The sequence below is a fragment of the Doryrhamphus excisus genome, linkage group LG2 (genome assembly GCF_037039965.1).
Source record: "Doryrhamphus excisus strain RoL-2023G ecotype Guam linkage group LG2, RoL_Dexc_Guam_v1.1, whole genome shotgun sequence".
Taxonomy (NCBI): domain Eukaryota; kingdom Metazoa; phylum Chordata; class Actinopteri; order Syngnathiformes; family Syngnathidae; genus Doryrhamphus; species Doryrhamphus excisus.
The window spans coordinates 24610323-24626950 of NC_136358.1; the positions used below are offsets into that span (position 1 = coordinate 24610323).

General features: G+C 42.2%; 3 protein-coding genes and 1 long non-coding RNA gene across 4 annotated transcripts in view; 2 read left to right on the top strand and 2 right to left on the bottom strand.

Annotated features, from left to right (window-relative positions):
• Positions 1 to 16628, bottom strand: part of tfam (transcription factor A, mitochondrial) — a 31600-nt gene that overhangs the window by 2151 nt on the left and 12821 nt on the right. The gene's annotated exons all lie outside the window — the stretch shown is intronic.
• LOC131110014 (ectonucleotide pyrophosphatase/phosphodiesterase family member 7) lies at positions 3004 to 7799 on the top strand. The gene is made up of 6 exons (XM_058062655.2): positions 3004 to 3280; positions 3560 to 3705; positions 4877 to 5509; positions 6854 to 7100; positions 7370 to 7493; positions 7742 to 7799. Exons 1-6 carry the CDS (start codon positions 3004 to 3006, stop codon positions 7797 to 7799), a joined length of 1485 nt encoding a protein of 494 aa, XP_057918638.2.
• Positions 12874 to 14425, top strand: LOC131110013 (ectonucleotide pyrophosphatase/phosphodiesterase family member 7-like). The gene is made up of 4 exons (XM_078789172.1): positions 12874 to 12879; positions 12975 to 13607; positions 13746 to 13992; positions 14418 to 14425. The coding sequence occupies exons 1-4, from the start codon at positions 12874 to 12876 to the stop codon at positions 14423 to 14425; spliced, it is 894 nt and encodes a 297-aa protein (XP_078645298.1).
• On the bottom strand, positions 14629 to 15682 carry LOC144898144 (uncharacterized). Its single transcript, XR_013627046.1, has 3 exons — positions 15641 to 15682; positions 15448 to 15561; positions 14629 to 15373 (listed from the first exon to the last, which is right to left on the bottom strand). It is a non-coding gene; the product is annotated as an uncharacterized LOC144898144 (long non-coding RNA).

The following is a 16628-nucleotide window of genomic DNA, read 5'->3' on the forward strand; positions in this document are numbered from 1 at the left end:
AGTAAATCTGCAGGTCTCTTGATTCCTTGGAAGTATTGTGTCCTTGATGTGGCTGTTTTCGGCCAAAGAGTAGGATCCTCTTCAAGTGGGGGGACATTGATCAGTGTGACGCCAAACTGCTGAGGGAGCGATGAAGTCTCACAGTCCGACTCTTCATCTTCCTCAGAGCGAGACTGGCTTTAATCCTGGCTTCATCCTGGCTCCATTACCGTCTCATTCTGAGAATCAAGCTTCAATCTTTCCATTTTTACAAAAGGCTTTTCAAATCTGTTACAGTTACAGTATCTGTCAGCCTAAGTTGCCATCTTTATATACATTCATTCATTTTCTACCACGGGGGAACACCCTGGACTGGTCGCCAGCCAATCACAGGGCACATATAGACAAACAACCATTCACACTCACATTCATACCTATGGACAATTTGGAGTCGCCAATTAACCTAGCATGTTTTTGGAATGTGGGAGGAAACCGGAGTACCCGGAGAAAACCCACGCATGCACGGGGAGAACATACAAACTCCACACAGAGATGGCCGAGGGTGGAATTGAACTCTGGTCTCCTTGCTGCTAACCACTCAACCGCCGTGCCGTGCCGCCCTATATTATATTTATTATATATAATTATATAGAATTCTATTCTGTAAGATTATTTGCTTGAGTGATGGCCAGTTTACTTTACCAATTGTGTCTGTTTCTTATACATTGCGGTCCATCTTGCGTTGAGCTAGTAAAAAAAAAAAATCATGTTTAATAAACACAAATTAGCCCTTTATATACATATATATATTTATTTATTTTTAGGTTATCATGACTAAAAAATGAAAATATTCTATTTCCGGAGCAACATAAAGTGTGTATAATTACAGACTTAACAAGTCAATCATGTCAATGCTTTTACTGTGATTGATAAGAACATTAAGCAAGACTTTATATATATATATATATATATATATATATATACAGCTTGAATATTCCCATCTTTGTGATGAAAAGCATCACTTGTATCTGCATCTGGAGAAGTGACACTGCAGCTGGAACCAAGAGCGTCTTGCTCTTGGTGTCGTGTCGTGTAAACGTTTGTAAACGGGTGATACCTTTTGTAACTTTCTTCTCACCTTCTCCGCTTCTCTGCTCCTCTGGGCTAACTCCACTTCATTCTCCTCCAAACGGCTTTGTTTGGGGCCATCTTCCTGAAAGACATATTCTGCTGCACATGAGCAACAGTACGTTGCATGAGAAGGGAGGGGAGGTCTTCAAAAGCACGAGTGGAGTCTAAAACAGTAATACGTACTTTAAATTGGATTTAAAAAAATCAGTTATCACTTTTCTATATGAGACATTTGGGCACCCCTGGGAATCTTGGGCCCCCCAGGCAATTGCATGTGTTTGCCTAATGGTAAGTCGGCCTTTGCATGTTCGTTAGCAAATACACAGAATGTTCTTAACCACATTCACAACTCTCCCGTATTAATCCTTGCTCATCAAGATCATGTTCATTGCATTTAAGTTATTTATTGGCAGCTTTTTACATTTTCAAAGTATCAATGGAATGAATGGAATGAATGCTATATGTTACTGTGCCTCCATCTAGTGGCTCAGGCTCAAATTACACATCAACTTTTTTTAAGCTTTATTTGTAAGGGAAATGCTTAGTTAATTTAGTATTCATGAAAAAAAGCATTGTGAATGGTTGTTTGTCCATATGTGCCCTGTCATTGTTCAAAAATAAAATGTGGCCCGCAGGACACTAGTTTGAGGCCCCCGCCTTGATATGAAAGTTTAATGTTAGTGCGGCCCGCGCAAGTTTGACATGGATGCTGTATGGTATCATGTACCCAGAAAAAATTATTACGTTTGATTAATGTTCATGTTAAAGGTTAAATAACTGTTAATAGTTATCCTCCCTATCCGTGTGGAAGTGGTAAGTTTTTGGCTATTTAAGTTTAAAGGAAATAACTTGAAGGCTACCGTTTAGGTCGCTAGCTCTCTAGTTTGCGAGTTAGCATGTGTCTCAAGACCCTGCAGTTGCGCAATATGTTGTGAATAAAAAGAGTATAAATGTGACTATAGTCGTGTTTTGTCATGTCTACAGGGCTCTAATAATGCTTTGTTCATTTTAATCTGAAAAAAATAATTTGTCTACCCACCAACTATATGTGGTTTCTTAAGTTTTTATTATTTGCCGTTTTATTATTATTATTATATTTATTTATTACTGATTGATTTTCTTTATTCCTGATTTGTTTATTTATTTTTCATCTTATTTTGTGCAGAAAAATAAAAATTAAAATTAAAATTAAAAATTTTTAATAAATGTGTTTGGTTTTTTTTTGGAAAACCTGATGCTGCCCAGATCCTAGCTCCAGTGGCCCCCAGGTAAATTGAGTTTGAGACCCCTGCCGTAAGACATTCTTTAGAAACGTCAGAGAACAGAGAAGTCAAGTGTCACCGGGCCTGGGCCAGAGCATCCGATCACCCCAACGAAGGTTAGAACTGCTGCAGTCCAGTAACCATCAGGCGACATCTGCTTTTAAGAAGGAAAAATGCCTTCAACGGCTTTGTCTCTAAATTCAATCTGGAATTTGCACCTCAAAAAGGACGTCTTCCAGAGGGATAAGCTGACTCTTTTGGACCGCAGTGCATCTTCCCCTCATCTAAATCCAATGAGGAACATTTGGGGATGGATTTTGATCGTGTCAGCGATAACTGACTTGTTCCTCTGCCACATACTGAATTGCTGGACCTTCAAAACTTAGGGTTGTATAGGAATAAAGCCCTTTATGAGATGATAAGATAAGCTAAGATGGTGATCTAGCTACGGTTTAAGGGCAGATTAAGTGTCATGATAGTGTGTCTCTTCTTTTGTCGTATTTGTTTGAGGTTTGTGTGTGCAGTATAATGAGTCATATCTAGTCTGTTTGCACACTAAAAAAAAAAAAACAGTCAGCCATTCTCACATTTTTCAGCCTGCACTCACATGTGTACGTCTTCACGGCCAGACATGGGTTTGCTCTCCATGGTTGTCTTTGGAGTGATCGTCAGCGCTCCTTGTGCTGCAGCCCCATTAGGAGGTTCTGTTTCTGGGCTGCAGTCTGGTTTCGGTGGGTCAGTTAGGAACAAGTTGCTACTCGTTTCTTTTGACGGCTTCCGGTGGGATTACGATCAAGACGTGGACACCCCCAATCTGGACAAAATGGCTAAGGATGGAGTGAAAGCAAAGTATGTGACCCCACCGTTTATCACCATCACCAGCCCCGCGCACTTCACCCTGATTACAGGTAACAGCGCCTTTGTCATGTAATCCTTGGTTTTAAGTCAAGGGTTTCCATAAGGAATCCTATAGTCGTGATCAAGATCTGCGTCAGGTAAACCCACTAAAAACCCAACGAGTAAACCCAAACTCGTCCATCTGAGAAGTCAGATTAGAAACAGTCATGTACACCAAACTGCCCTGGTTTACTTAATGTGGACCTTAAAATGTACATCCGACCATAAGTATAAACTTTCATAGCTTAGATTTAATAAAGTCCATACTGTGTTTGCATCTTTCTAATCAGGGCGCTACGTGGAGAACCATGGAGTGATACACAACATGTGGTTCAACACGTCCACCCAGGAGAAGAAGCAGTACTACATGACCCAGTTTGTTGATTCCTACTGGGACAACGGCAGCTTGCCCATCTGGATAACAGCACAGAGACAGGTGCATGGCAATATTTATGGGACAAACCCTAATACTGTATTGTTTTTTGTTTTATGACTTTTATTTATTTATGAAATTATTCATTTTATCAATAACATAAACATTGCAATGAGTGTCTAAAATGTCGAGCCTCCTTTTATTACCTGACTTATAGTATTTAGTCCATTTGTACTGTGTGACTGGTTGAAAAGTACACACTTTTGTACAATCTGACACAAGCCGAAATTGAATGGATTTTTAAGAGAATTAAGAAAATAAGAATGTAAATATTTGTGTTAGCGCGCAGACCTCACAGCTAGGAGACCACGGTTCAATTCCACTCTCGGTCATCTCTGTGTGGAGTTTGCATGTTCTCCCCGTGCATGCGTGGGTTTTCTCCGGGTACTCCGGTTTCCTCCCACATTCCAAAAACATGCTAGGTTAATTGGCGACTCCAAATTGTCCATAGGTATGAATGTGAGTGTGAATGGTTGTTTGTCTATATGTGCCCTGTGATTGGCTGGCCACCAGTCCAGGGTGTACCCCGCCTCTCACCTGAAGACAGCTGGGATAGGCTCCAGCACCTCCCTGCGACCATTGTGAGGATAAGCGGTAAAAAATGAATGAATAAATAGCGGGGGAGGTGAGACGATAGACGAGATCTCTTACTCTTACAGTGAAAAATACTATAAGATGATATATTGCCATCTGGGCTGCACGGCGGTCTTGTGGTTAGCGTGCAGACCTCACAGCTAGGAGACCCGAGTTCAATCCCACCCTTGGCCATCTCTGTGTGGAGTTTGCATGTTCTCCCTGTGGGTTTCCTCCCACATTCCAAAAACATGCTAGGTTAATTGGCCACTCCAAATTGTCCATAGGTATGAATGTGAGTGTGAATGGTTGTTTGTCTATATGTGCCCTGTGATTGGCTGGCCACCAGTCCAGGGTGTACCACGCCTCTCGCCCGAAGACAGCTGGGATAGGCTCCAGAACCACCCACCGCGATCCTTGTGAGGATGAGCGGTAGAAAATGAATGAATGAAATATTTGTGTGTCCTGTATAAAGAGTACAAATACTTCAACGACTTCAACTACTTTAACAAGTAGCTCACCTCCTATTTGGCTCCATTTTGGTCCATTCCACAGTGGAGCTTGACTCTCCAGTCCGTCATGCTGTGCTATCCTCTTGCAGGGTGTAAAAGCAGGCTCTCTCCATTTCCCGGGCACAGCGGCTACCTACAAAAAAGAGATAGTGAAAGTGAGGCAGGTGGAACCGCGTTTCTACGACTATTCAAACGAAAAAGAATGGAGGCGTAACATCGATAAAGTGATTGGAGAATGGTTCCACCAACAGGACCTGGACTTTGTCACCTTGTACTTTGGGGAACCAGATAAGGTCGGCCACAAGTATGGACCAGATTCCGAAGAACGCCGTAAGATGGTGCAGCAAGTGGATCGTACCGTGGGCTACATCCGGGACCAGATCTATTACCACGGTTTAGCTGACCGACTCAACATCATCATCACTGCTGACCACGGGATGACTAAAGTCTTTCGAGGGGAACAAGTTGAAGAAATCATGCTGTCGCAGATACCAGGTTTTAACTTCAGGGATATCAAGTTCCATCTGGTAGATTATGGGCCTACTGGGATGCTGCTTCCGAAGACAGGGAAGTTGGAGAAGGTGTATCAAGCGCTAAAGGGCGGCCACCCTCACCTTCATGTGTATAAAAAAGAGGAAATGCCGGAAAGACTGCACTACGGTACCCACCCACGACTTCTCCCCATCATTCTCTTCGCTGATCCTGGATATGTCATCAATGGGGTGAGAAACTGCAATATTTCATATCACAGTTAAGTGAATGTTCATAGGAAAGTATTGCATGTGATATCTGTTCATTTCGGGCCAGGGTTCGATTCCACCCTCGGCCATCTCTGTGTGGGGTTTGCATGTTCTCCCCGGTTTTCTCCGGGTAATCCGGTTTCCTCCCACATTCCAAAAACATGCTAGGTTAATTGGCGTGAGTAGACTCCATTACTGGCTGTCCACTCTGCCATCAAAACAATACTAAACCTACAGTAGGGAAACATGCTTTAGCCATGCAGTACACAGTATACAGTACACAGTACACAGTACACAGTACACAGTACACAGTACACAGTACACAGTACACAGTACACAGTACAGAGTACACAGTACAGTCATCCATCGTCTATTGCGGTTCATTGATTCCAGACGGGCTGCACGGCGGTCGAGTGGTTAGCGCGCAGACCTCACAGCTAGGAGACCAGGGTTCAATCCCACCCTCCCCGTGCATGCGTGGGTTTTCTCCGGGTACTCCGGTTTCCTCCCACATTCCAAAAACATGCTAGGTTAATTAGCCAAATTGTAATAATCCAAATTGTCCATAGGTATGAATGTGAGTGTGAATGGTTGTTTGTCTATATGTGCCCTGTGATTGGCTGGCCACCAGTCCAGGGTGTACCCCGCCTCTTTTGTGTCCAAGAGTTATTATTCAGTCAGGAAAACTGACAGAACTGTTGTGTATTGAAGGGGTTCTCCAACTCTTTGACTGAGGTGTAAACTTGAGTCCCGCGACTTGGACTTGACTGGACTTACACAGTTTGGATGACTCGGGATGCACCTCGAACCAAATGATTTTAAAAGTTTGATGCCTTGTACTCGTCCATGAATCTGTTCTTAACCTGCTCCAATTCCGAATTTAAAACATTTGAGGTCCTCGTTTTGCAATCGTCCACCTCGTTACCATTTCATCTACCACTTCTCTACCGTCCTCCCTGGTCCCTCCTCAGGCTTCTTGGAGGAATTCTGGGAATGTATTGCAGACTTGGTACCCATGCAAGATTGTACTCGTGGGTAATATTGGATCGGACTCTATCCTTTCAAAAGAACATTGAGAATGTTACCAAAACTGCATTTTTCATCGTTTTTCAACATGGCTAAGATACGGTCCATTCTACCCGCCCTGCTTAAAAAAGTCATCATCATGTCATACTGTTGTAATTTATTGATTCATTGTAAAATACTACAGTACTACAGCACATTGAACAAAGTATAACAAAATAACTGTGTGGTTATAAAGTATTTGTATGGGTTTGTTGCTAAAGGTTAATTATTGTTCTTTTCTGTCTTCTCCCCAAATCTTAGTTTCTTCCTTTGCAGTTTCACAAAGGAGAACACGGCTTTGACAATCAAGAGTTAGACATGAAGCCCTTCTTTAGGGCGGTGGGGCCTGACTTCAAGAAAAACCTGGTGGTTGAACCCTTTGAGACGGTCAATGTGTACTCACTGATGTGCCATCTATTGGGCATCGAGCCCGAGGTCAACGATGGGCACCTAGACAACACCAAACACATGCTGGTACCCAAGATAAACACAGGAGGAGATCATAACGGTAAGACGTCTAAGTGGTCATGATCACCTAAACCTGCTTTCACTGTTGACGGTCTTGCTAAGCTAAACTTTCATAGACAATAACACAATATTAAGATTTTGTTGGATTTAATTTGGATTTGTTATGTGTATGGCCCCATTGTAGCATTATTGACAGAATGATGCTGGCAAGGCGGCGAAAACCTTTATCTGCGTCGAGATAAGAGTGTGCTCGTCTGGCAAATTAATACAGTTTCTAATCTCCTCATACTTGTTTCCATCTGCATCCAGGTCAAAAACTACAGACTCGGTCACAAATTGTGACGGGTTTATCAGCAGTGACTGGCTTTCTGGCACTGGTGTTTGTAGCGTTGACCTCCCACACTTTGTGGAAAAGGAGGTCAGCGGAAAAGAGGTAATTGGCTCCAAGCAGAAATCCAAATTCTAATCCAATTATCCATCTTTTGTTTGTCGGATTTGATGTATTTTTAAAGCACTCGTAAGGTTTATGAATTTGGTACCCAATAAATACAAACATGGGTCTTTGAAGCTTCCATGTTATTTTGTGTGCACCCAAACAAAAGGTGGAGACGAATCACTTGAAATTTCGCAACCTCGTTATTCCTATTCTCACTTTTTCTGGCCTGATTTGTCTTCTTTCAGGTTTAAACCGGAGTACACCGCTCAGGAGGCCACGGGCGACAAGCTAACCAGTTTTTGAGGGCTCCCAGACACATTGGCGTTGACTGCGAGTCAATGACTTGACATATACTGTACTGGTATCAGAACTAATTCTTACCACCGAGTGAATTGGTTGGTTGGTTGGTTTGTTGCCTGTTATGTCTCGGATTAATGTTTTTCAAGTATCTCATCACTAATCAGGTTGGTTCTTTAACTCATTCAGCACCAGACTAATTTCAAGGCACACAGAATGTTGGGTTCTATGGCAACAGAAATTCACGGTTTCGTTCCTGGCTTTCTGTAACAGATTCATTGAATATATATTCTAAACATGTTATTTGGTTAGCATCTGTTTCAGTTTGAGTCTGACATTCTGGAACAAACTAATGACGCTAATCAAGGTTCTACTGTCCAGTGTATGCATGCTGTGTTTAGTGTCACAGGATCAATAGTTCCTATATTCTGCATCGGTGTGACTTGATTGATTTGGTTCTATTGAATTCCCACTTGGCAATGTCCTACCTCCATGATCCTTATCAAGCATAAAATCCGTCCTTGAATAAATCCTACCTCCATCTTGATGACAAAGTCCAGTCTTTATTGAGTCCATGCGACCAAGGTTTTCTTTTTTTATTTTTTTGGCCATAAGCTGTTTCCAACATAATGACAGCCGCTTGAAGACAAGCATTCACTGGCATTTGTCTGTAGAAGGAATTCTGCATTCAGGATGCATGATAAGAAAAATATTCAGGCTTACCAATAACAGATAACTATTATTTACTCATTTAGATTTTATTCTACTTTGTGGACACCAGGAGGTGGTAATAACTTCAAGTTGGATTTGACAATCTGTATAGGTAGATATGTCCGTAGATAGGTAGGTGTTTATTGCTGTTGGTTAGGTGGCACCACTTCAACTAGGATGAGGTAGTTGTAGGACTAGTGGATTGTAGGACTAGGTAGTTGTAGGACTAGTGGGTTGTAGGACTAGTGGGTTGTAGGACTAGTGGGTTGTAGGACTAGGTAGTTGTAGGACTAGTGGGTTGTAGGACTAGTGGGTTGTAGGACTAGTGGCTTGTAGGACTAGTGGTTTTGTAGGATTAGTGGGTTGTAGGACTACGTAGTTGTACGACTAGGTAGTTGTACGACTAGGTAGTTGTAGGACTAGTGGGTTGTAGGACTAGTTGGTTGTAGGACTAGTGGGTTGTAGGACTAGTGGGTTGTAGGACTAGGTAGTTGTAGGACTAGTGGGTTGTAGGACTAGGTACTTGTACGACTAGGTAGTTGTAGGACTAGTGGGTTGTAGGACTAGTGGGTTGTAGGACTAGGTAGTTGTAGGACTAGTGGGTTGTAGGATTAGTGGGTTGTAGGACTAGGTAGTTGTAGGACTAGGTAGTTGTAGGACTAGTGGGTTGTAGGATTAGTGGGTTGTAGGACTAGGTAGTTGTAGGACTGGTGGGTTGTAGGACTAGTGGGTTGTAGGACTAGTGGGTTGTAGGACTAGTGGTTATAAGACTAGGTAGTTGTAGGACTAGTGGGTTGTAGGAGTAGTGGGTTGTAGGACTAGGTAGTTGTAGGACTAGTTAGTTGTAGGACTAGTGGGTTGTAGTACTAGTTAGTTGTAGGACTAGTGGGTTGTAGGACTAGTGAGTTGGAGGACTAGTGGATTGTAGGACTAGTGGGTTGTAGGACTAGTAGGTTGTAGGACTAGTGGGTTGTAGGACTAGTGGTTATAGGACTAGGTAGTTGTAGGACTAGTGGGTTGTAGGAGTAGTGGGTTGTAGGAGTAGTGGGTTGTAGGACTAGGTAGTTGTAGGACTAGTTAGTTGTAGGACTAGTGGGTTGTAGGACTAGGTAGTTGTAGGACTAGTGAGTTGGAGGACTAGTGGATTGTAGGACTAGTGGGTTGTAGGACTAGTGGGTTGTAGGACTAGTGAGTTGGAGGACTAGTGGATTGTAGGACTAGTGGGTTGTAGGACTAGTGGGTTGTAGGACTAGGTAGTTGTAGGACTAGTGAGTTGGAGGACTAGTGGATTGTAGGACTAGTGGGTTGTAGGACTAGTGGGTTGTAGGACTAGTGAGTTGGAGGACTAGTGGATTGTAGGACTAGTGGGTTGTAGGACTAGTGGGTTGTAGGACTAGGTAGTTGTAGGACTAGTGAGTTGGAGGACTAGTGGATTGTAGGACTAGTGGGTTGTAGGACTAGTTCAACCATTTTTATAAACGTGATTACATTTAGCTCTTATCATAAGTAATATATAATAAACCTACCACTTTAGTGCAGCTATGACTACAATTAGCATGACAAAAGCTGTGCTATTTTACAACACATCGAGCGGGTTCAAGTTTCAGGTTTCAGTCTGGGATTATCTCCCTATATCAGCTAATTCCATCGTAAAATGATAAACGCTGGTGTTTGTGGGTCGTGCTAGCCAATATTCCTGATTAAGGAGAGCAGGGCTGCTTCCATCAAAAGCCTTGATAGTTTAGAGGGGGGGAGGGGGGGGGCAGGTATCAACTACATTTACACCATTAACGTACCGTGTCTGGAGAGCCTCTCGATGTGTTAGGAAGCAGAGCCAGCCTAAGAATGTCCTACACCTTCCTCTACCTTTGCGTCTTATGCCACATTGTCTGGCCACCCTGTGAAGCTGCTCCAGCACGGTCTGCAGGGAACAAGCTGCTGCTCATCTCCTTTGATGGCTTCCGTTGGGATTATGACCGGGATCTTGAAACCCCCAACCTGGATCAGATGGCCAAGGATGGCGTGAAAGCAGTCTATGTCACGCCACCCTTTCTCACCATCACCAGCCCTGCTCACTTCTCGCTGCTGACAGGTAAAAAAAAATCTCTTAATAACGAGCACACATTTCTTCTTCTTCATAAAAAACGTCCTTGTTTCATTAAGCCTCCATGCTAAGCGTATTTCTACAACGGACAGACAAACCGATTTTGCTTCTGCTATACCCTACACTTTTTCAGTACTTTGGTTCCGGTTTTCCACACCAAAATATCTGATAAAACATTCCACTGTTCTCTTAATCTTAATTTTTCGATACACAAAATAAGAGAAAAAATAAATAAATAAACAAATTAAGAATAAAGACAATAAATCAATCAATCAGTAATAAATAAGTAAAATAATAACAAAACAGCAAATAAGAAAAACGTAAGAAACCACATACAGTTGGTAGAGAAATTATTTTTTCCAGATTCAAATGTACAGTATTAACAGTTATTTAACCTTTAACATGAACATTAATGAAACTTAATAATTTTACCCAATTAGCAAGTTAGCATCGTACTCAGTTCCATCTGGCAGCAGCGTCGTAACTTTAACAACATGTTTGATGAGATGCTTTATCTTGACGTGTATTTTCCGTTTTATTCCTGCATTTATTTGTACCCAGCGTCATAAGCCTTTAGCTTCATTGCTAATCCAAAGCAAAACAGGGCGGGGTAACTGGGTAGGGTAACAGTATGGGCGGGGGCAAAATCATGTTAATTGTGTCCGGTGTGCACACAGCTTTAAGCTGTCATTTCAACATTAAACTTTGGTATCGAGGTGGGGGCCTCAAACTAGCATCTCGCGTGCCGCATTTGGCCCGCGGGCCGCGAGTTTGAGACCCGTGTTCTATAAAGTAGGTACCTCAGAGTTCATGATGGAATCCCCTAGGTTGCATAAAACGGGGAGACCCCTGTGTCGGATCTGACCAGGGTGTTGTGGGAGTATTCCACCCAGGGTTAGCCGAGTAGACCAGGAAGATGGCTGTTGATGAAGAGAAATGTTACGCAAATGAGTTACAATTGCATTCCACACAGTAATCCAGCATACATTAATGTTCATATTCATACTCATTTCTCTACTCCTTACCATTTATGTGTCTTGTGCATCATTTGTGCCTTTTCTCCATGCAGGAAATTTTGTGGAGAATCACGGGGTGATCCACAATATTTGGTTCAACACAACCACTCAGGAGAAGAAACAGTACCATGCTACTCAGTTTGTTGATTCCTACTGGGACAACGGCAGCTTACCCATCTGGATAACGGCACAAAGACAGGTTGATTCCACATAGCCTTCTGCTTCTTCAAAGCCTCATGAAACCAGTTTGATGTTTATCTCATGAATCCCGTTGCTTTCATTAGTCAGACTCAGTAAAGTGAATAGACTCCATTACTGGCTGTCTTCTCTGCCATCAAAACAACACTAAACCTACAGTAGGGAAACATGCTTTAGCCATGTAGTACACAGTACACAGTACACAGTACACAGTACACAGTACACAGTACACAGTACACAGTACACAGTACACAGTACACAGTACACAGTACACAGTACACAGTAAACAGTACACTCATCCCTTGTCTATTGCGGTTCATTGGTTCCAGACCGGCTGCACGGCGGTCGAGTGGTTAGTGCACAGACCTCACAGCTAGGAGACCAGGGTTCAATCCCACCCTCCCACCATGTTCTCCCCGTGCATGTGTGGGTTTTCTCCGGGTACTCCGGTTTCTTCCCACTTTCCAAAAAACATGCTAGGTTAATTAGCGACTCCAAATTGTCCATAGGTATGAATGTGAGTGTGAATGGTTGTTTGTCTATACATATGTGCCCTGTGATTGGCTGGCGACCAGTCCAGGGTGTACCCCGCCTCTCGCCCGAAGACAGCTGGGATAGGCTCCAGCATACTCCACGACCTTGGTGAGGATAAGCAACATAGAAAATAGATGGATGGATGCTTGAAAATGCTTATTTGAGGCAAAAACTATGGAATATTTTTAACATATTATTTATTTTTTATTATTATTTATTATTTAACATATTAAATACCTCGTGAGGAAAAGCGGTAGAAAACGAATGAATGAATGGTTCCAGACCCAACCATGATCAGTGAATTTCTGCAAAGCAGGATTTCTTATTTATAAATATTATAATAATAGATAATATAATAATAGAAAAGCTGCATACGGTCCTCTAAATAGGCTTTTTAACATTATTAGAGCCCTACACACATAACGGTCAAATAATAACAGATTCATGGATGAGGGCAAATAAATAAGCATATATTTTTACCTCCACACTCATGTTACCCTACTCTATAGCGGGTAGAATGAGTGTACAAAATATTATGTTAGTCAAAATGGTTCCTGTTTTGGAACAAACTAAGAACTATAAAATGACTTAAGGACTGTTCTGTGTTTGAATTTCTAGGGTTTAAAAACGGGGTCGCTGCATTTCCCTGGCACGGCTGCCACTTACCGAGGAGAAACAGTAAATGTGAGGCAAGTGGAACCTCCTATCTACGATCACGGAAACGAGACAGAATGGAGGCTGAACATCGATAAGGTGATTGGAGAATGGTTCCACAAGCAGGACCTGGATTTTGTCTCCTTGTACTTCGGGGAACCAGATCTAGTCGGACACAAATATGGGCCAGATTCTCCAGAATGCCAGAAAATGGTCCAACAAGTGGATCGTACTGTGGGCTACATTCGGGACAAGATCCATCACCATGGTTTAACTGACCGACTCAATATCATCATTACTGCTGATCATGGAATGACGAGAATCTTACCTGAAGGACAAATTCAAAGGATCGTCTTGTCTAAGATCCCAGGCTTCACCTTCAATGATATCCGGTTCCAACTCTTGGATTATGGTCCTTTGGGAATGCTGCTTCCAAAAGAAGGGAAGCTGGAGAAGGTCTATCAGGCTCTGAAAGGAGGCCACCCTCACCTTCATGTGTACAAAAAGGAGGAGATTCCAGAGAGGCTGCACTACAGTTCCCATCCACGACTGCTTCCCATTATCCTGTTGTCTGACCCTGGATATGTCATCAGTGGGGTGAGCGATTCTGTCCGAGGCTTAAGTTTCTAGAAGACATTCCTGACTAGAAGATCCAAAACAGTGGTTACTATCTGCTGGTACATCTCATTATCACATATGTTTCTCATACAACTTCTCGTTTCTGTCTCCATGTAGTTTTTACCACTGCAATTCAACAAAGGGGATCACGGCTTTGACAATGAAGTCATGGACATGAAAGCCTTCTTCAGAGCGGTGGGGCCCAATTTTCAGAAGAACTTGATCGTCAATCCGTTTGACTTGGTCAACGTGTACCCGCTGATGTGCCATCTCCTTGGGATAAAACCAGAGCGCAACGATGGACACTTGGAGAATGTCAAACACATGCTAGTACCCACTGGGAACACAGGAAGTGGTCATGATGGTGAGTTATTAGACAGCACCAATGTAGGCCCTGTCGCAGGGAAACTAATTGATGGAATATACCACCTATCGTACGTAGAGACGACATAATAGCGATAGCGATAATAGCGATTGTAACAGCGATGGCCCAAACCAAACCACTGACCCCACCGCAATAAGTGAATTTCTGGAGGTAGGATTCAGTATCACTCAACTGAACTGAATATTTTTGTACGACCATTGCAATGTGAAATTTTAAATTCATAATATCAATTTGGCTGGCATTGCATTTTTTTCGAATGAACATAAAAATGTCTTTTGCAAAGTTTTGAGGAAATCCATTGAGATTTAGGGGTGCCACCTCACACATAAACTTTTGTAAAATTTCAGAAAATGTGCAATTTCTAGTCTAATTTTTTTTATTTACAACATATTGCGCAACTGCAGGGTCTTGAGACTCGCAAACTAGCGAGTTAGCGACCTAGACGGTAGCCTTCAAGTTATTTCCTTTAAACTTAAATAGCCAACAACTTACCACTTCCACACGGATAGGGAGGATAACTATTAACAGTTATTTAACCTTTAACATGAACATTAATCAAACGTAATAATTTTTTCTGGGTACATGATACCATACAGCATCCATATCAAACTTGAGCGGGCCGCACTAACATTAAACTTTCTTATCAAGGCGGGGGCCTCAAACTAGTGTCCTGCGGGCCACATTTGGCCCACGGGCCGCGTGTTTGAGGCCCCTGATGTAGGACTACAGTACTACTCTCAATAAATATGAGGCATCAGTAATACTGTCTACTCTATATTACTGTTGTTGATGTTATGCTTGCTCAGCTATTAGCTAACTGTCATTAGCAAACTGTAGCTAGCTAATGTTAGCTACAGTAGAGGCAATGAGCACTAAATACCTATAAATATGACTACAAATCATTCAAATTACAAAAACAAAAATACAAATTTGCTAGTAATATGTAATAGGAGTATAAATACCAACAAAAACATATAAATATCACCTTAGAGTTCTTGAGCTGCAGTCTTTGCTGACCTCAAATCTCCATGGCGACCATTGAACTGTTCACCACTTTATTCCACAAAAACAGATGTATGGTGGCACCCCTAAATAATCATGTATTGGAAAAATATTTTATATGTGTTGTTTCTACATATATTGGAACACTTTTAGTACCCAGCCATATAAAAATTCAATAATTGTATTTTTTGATGCACCCTAATGACCATCTAAGTGTTATTTTTAGCATTATTAGAGCTGTGCAGACATGAAATTACGCCCCTACAGTCATCAAGCAAACTAATTTATTTGTTGTAAACTTAACAAACTGTTTCTCCTGTTCAGCTGAGTTGAGGGCTGCCATCACATGACTCGGTACCTGATACACCACAGCAGCTGTAAAGCCGTATCTTATCATCATGGTGAAAGGTTGCAGTCTGCGGTGGTACTTACGCTGTATGTTCTGTTCTTCATTTTAGGAGCAGAGGGCAACACTCCAATGGAGGTGCTGATAGGAGCAATATCCGTGACAGGGTTTCTCAGCCTTGTGTTCATCGTCATCGTTACCTACAACATGTGCAAAAGAAGAGAATCCTGAGGTGTTCTGGAAGTCCAATATAAGTTATATTCAGGAATACTACTGTACCTTATCTAAATGTCCCAGCACTCACATGAAAAATGTATTTTCCTGGATTCAAAGAAAGAGTATTTCTCTTGACTCCATCAGGTTTGCTCTTCTCCCCCAGTGCAGTTTGTCACAAATTTTGGGGTATCAAAGTAGTTGAGATAAGAAGACAAACTGAGGGAGTACTCATGCTTGTATTGAAGATAAATGTACATAAATATATGTGTCATTCATTCATTCATTCATTTTCTACCGCTTTTTCCTCACGAGGGTCGCAGGGGTGCCGGAGCCTATCCCAGCTGTCTTTTGGACAAGAGGCGGGGTACACCCTGGACTGGTCGCCAGCCAATCACAGGGTACATATAGACAAACAACCATTCACACTCACATTCATACCTATGGACAATTTGGAGTCACCAATTAACTTTGCATGTTTTTGGAATGTGGGAGGAAACCGGAGTACCCGGAGAAAACCCCACGCATGCACGGGGAGAACATGCAAACTCCACACAGAGATGGCCGAGGGTGGAATTGACTGTTATATGCATGCAACCGTTATATGCACATATCCACATCTACTTTGCAATAAATGACTTTTCAGAAAGTGTGGCGTGCTTCAGTTGAAGCGTTTTGTGTTGTTTCTCATCACATATTAAGAATAAAGAGTTGTCTGCCACATCTCAACCAACGCAGGCAGCCAAACACTGGCTTCCCCCGCCTTACTTGTGCTCATCCAATCACCAGTCAGAACTCAGCCAAAATGCATTCAAGGTCTCACAAAAAGTTGGATTTTTAACTAATTACAAAGACATGCTTTTCCAGCCACATTCGGCTCTGGAGCCATGGATTGCTGACCCCTGGTTTATCTACTGGTTGGAGACCCCCTGACTTACCATGTATGAACTCAAAGACTGGTAGGTTGCATTTATTGAGTGCAGACAATCTTAACACAACATCGGTAGTATAAATTAGGTCATTACGATTTCTTTATTTTCATGACTATTCACAT

Excerpts from the sequence above, each read along its gene's own strand:
- LOC131110014 (XM_058062655.2), top strand. The coding sequence starts at position 3,004 with ATGGGTTTGCTCTCCATGGTTGTCTTTGGAGTGATCGTCAGCGCTCCT. Across the intron at positions 3,706-4,876 it reads GGATAACAGCACAGAGACAG|GGTGTAAAAGCAGGCTCTCT; the intron begins GTGCATGGCAAT and ends ATCCTCTTGCAG. Across the intron at positions 5,510-6,853 it reads CTGGATATGTCATCAATGGG|TTTCTTCCTTTGCAGTTTCA; the intron begins GTGAGAAACTGC and ends CCCAAATCTTAG.
- LOC131110013 (XM_078789172.1), top strand. Across the intron at positions 13,608-13,745 it reads CTGGATATGTCATCAGTGGG|TTTTTACCACTGCAATTCAA; the intron begins GTGAGCGATTCT and ends GTCTCCATGTAG.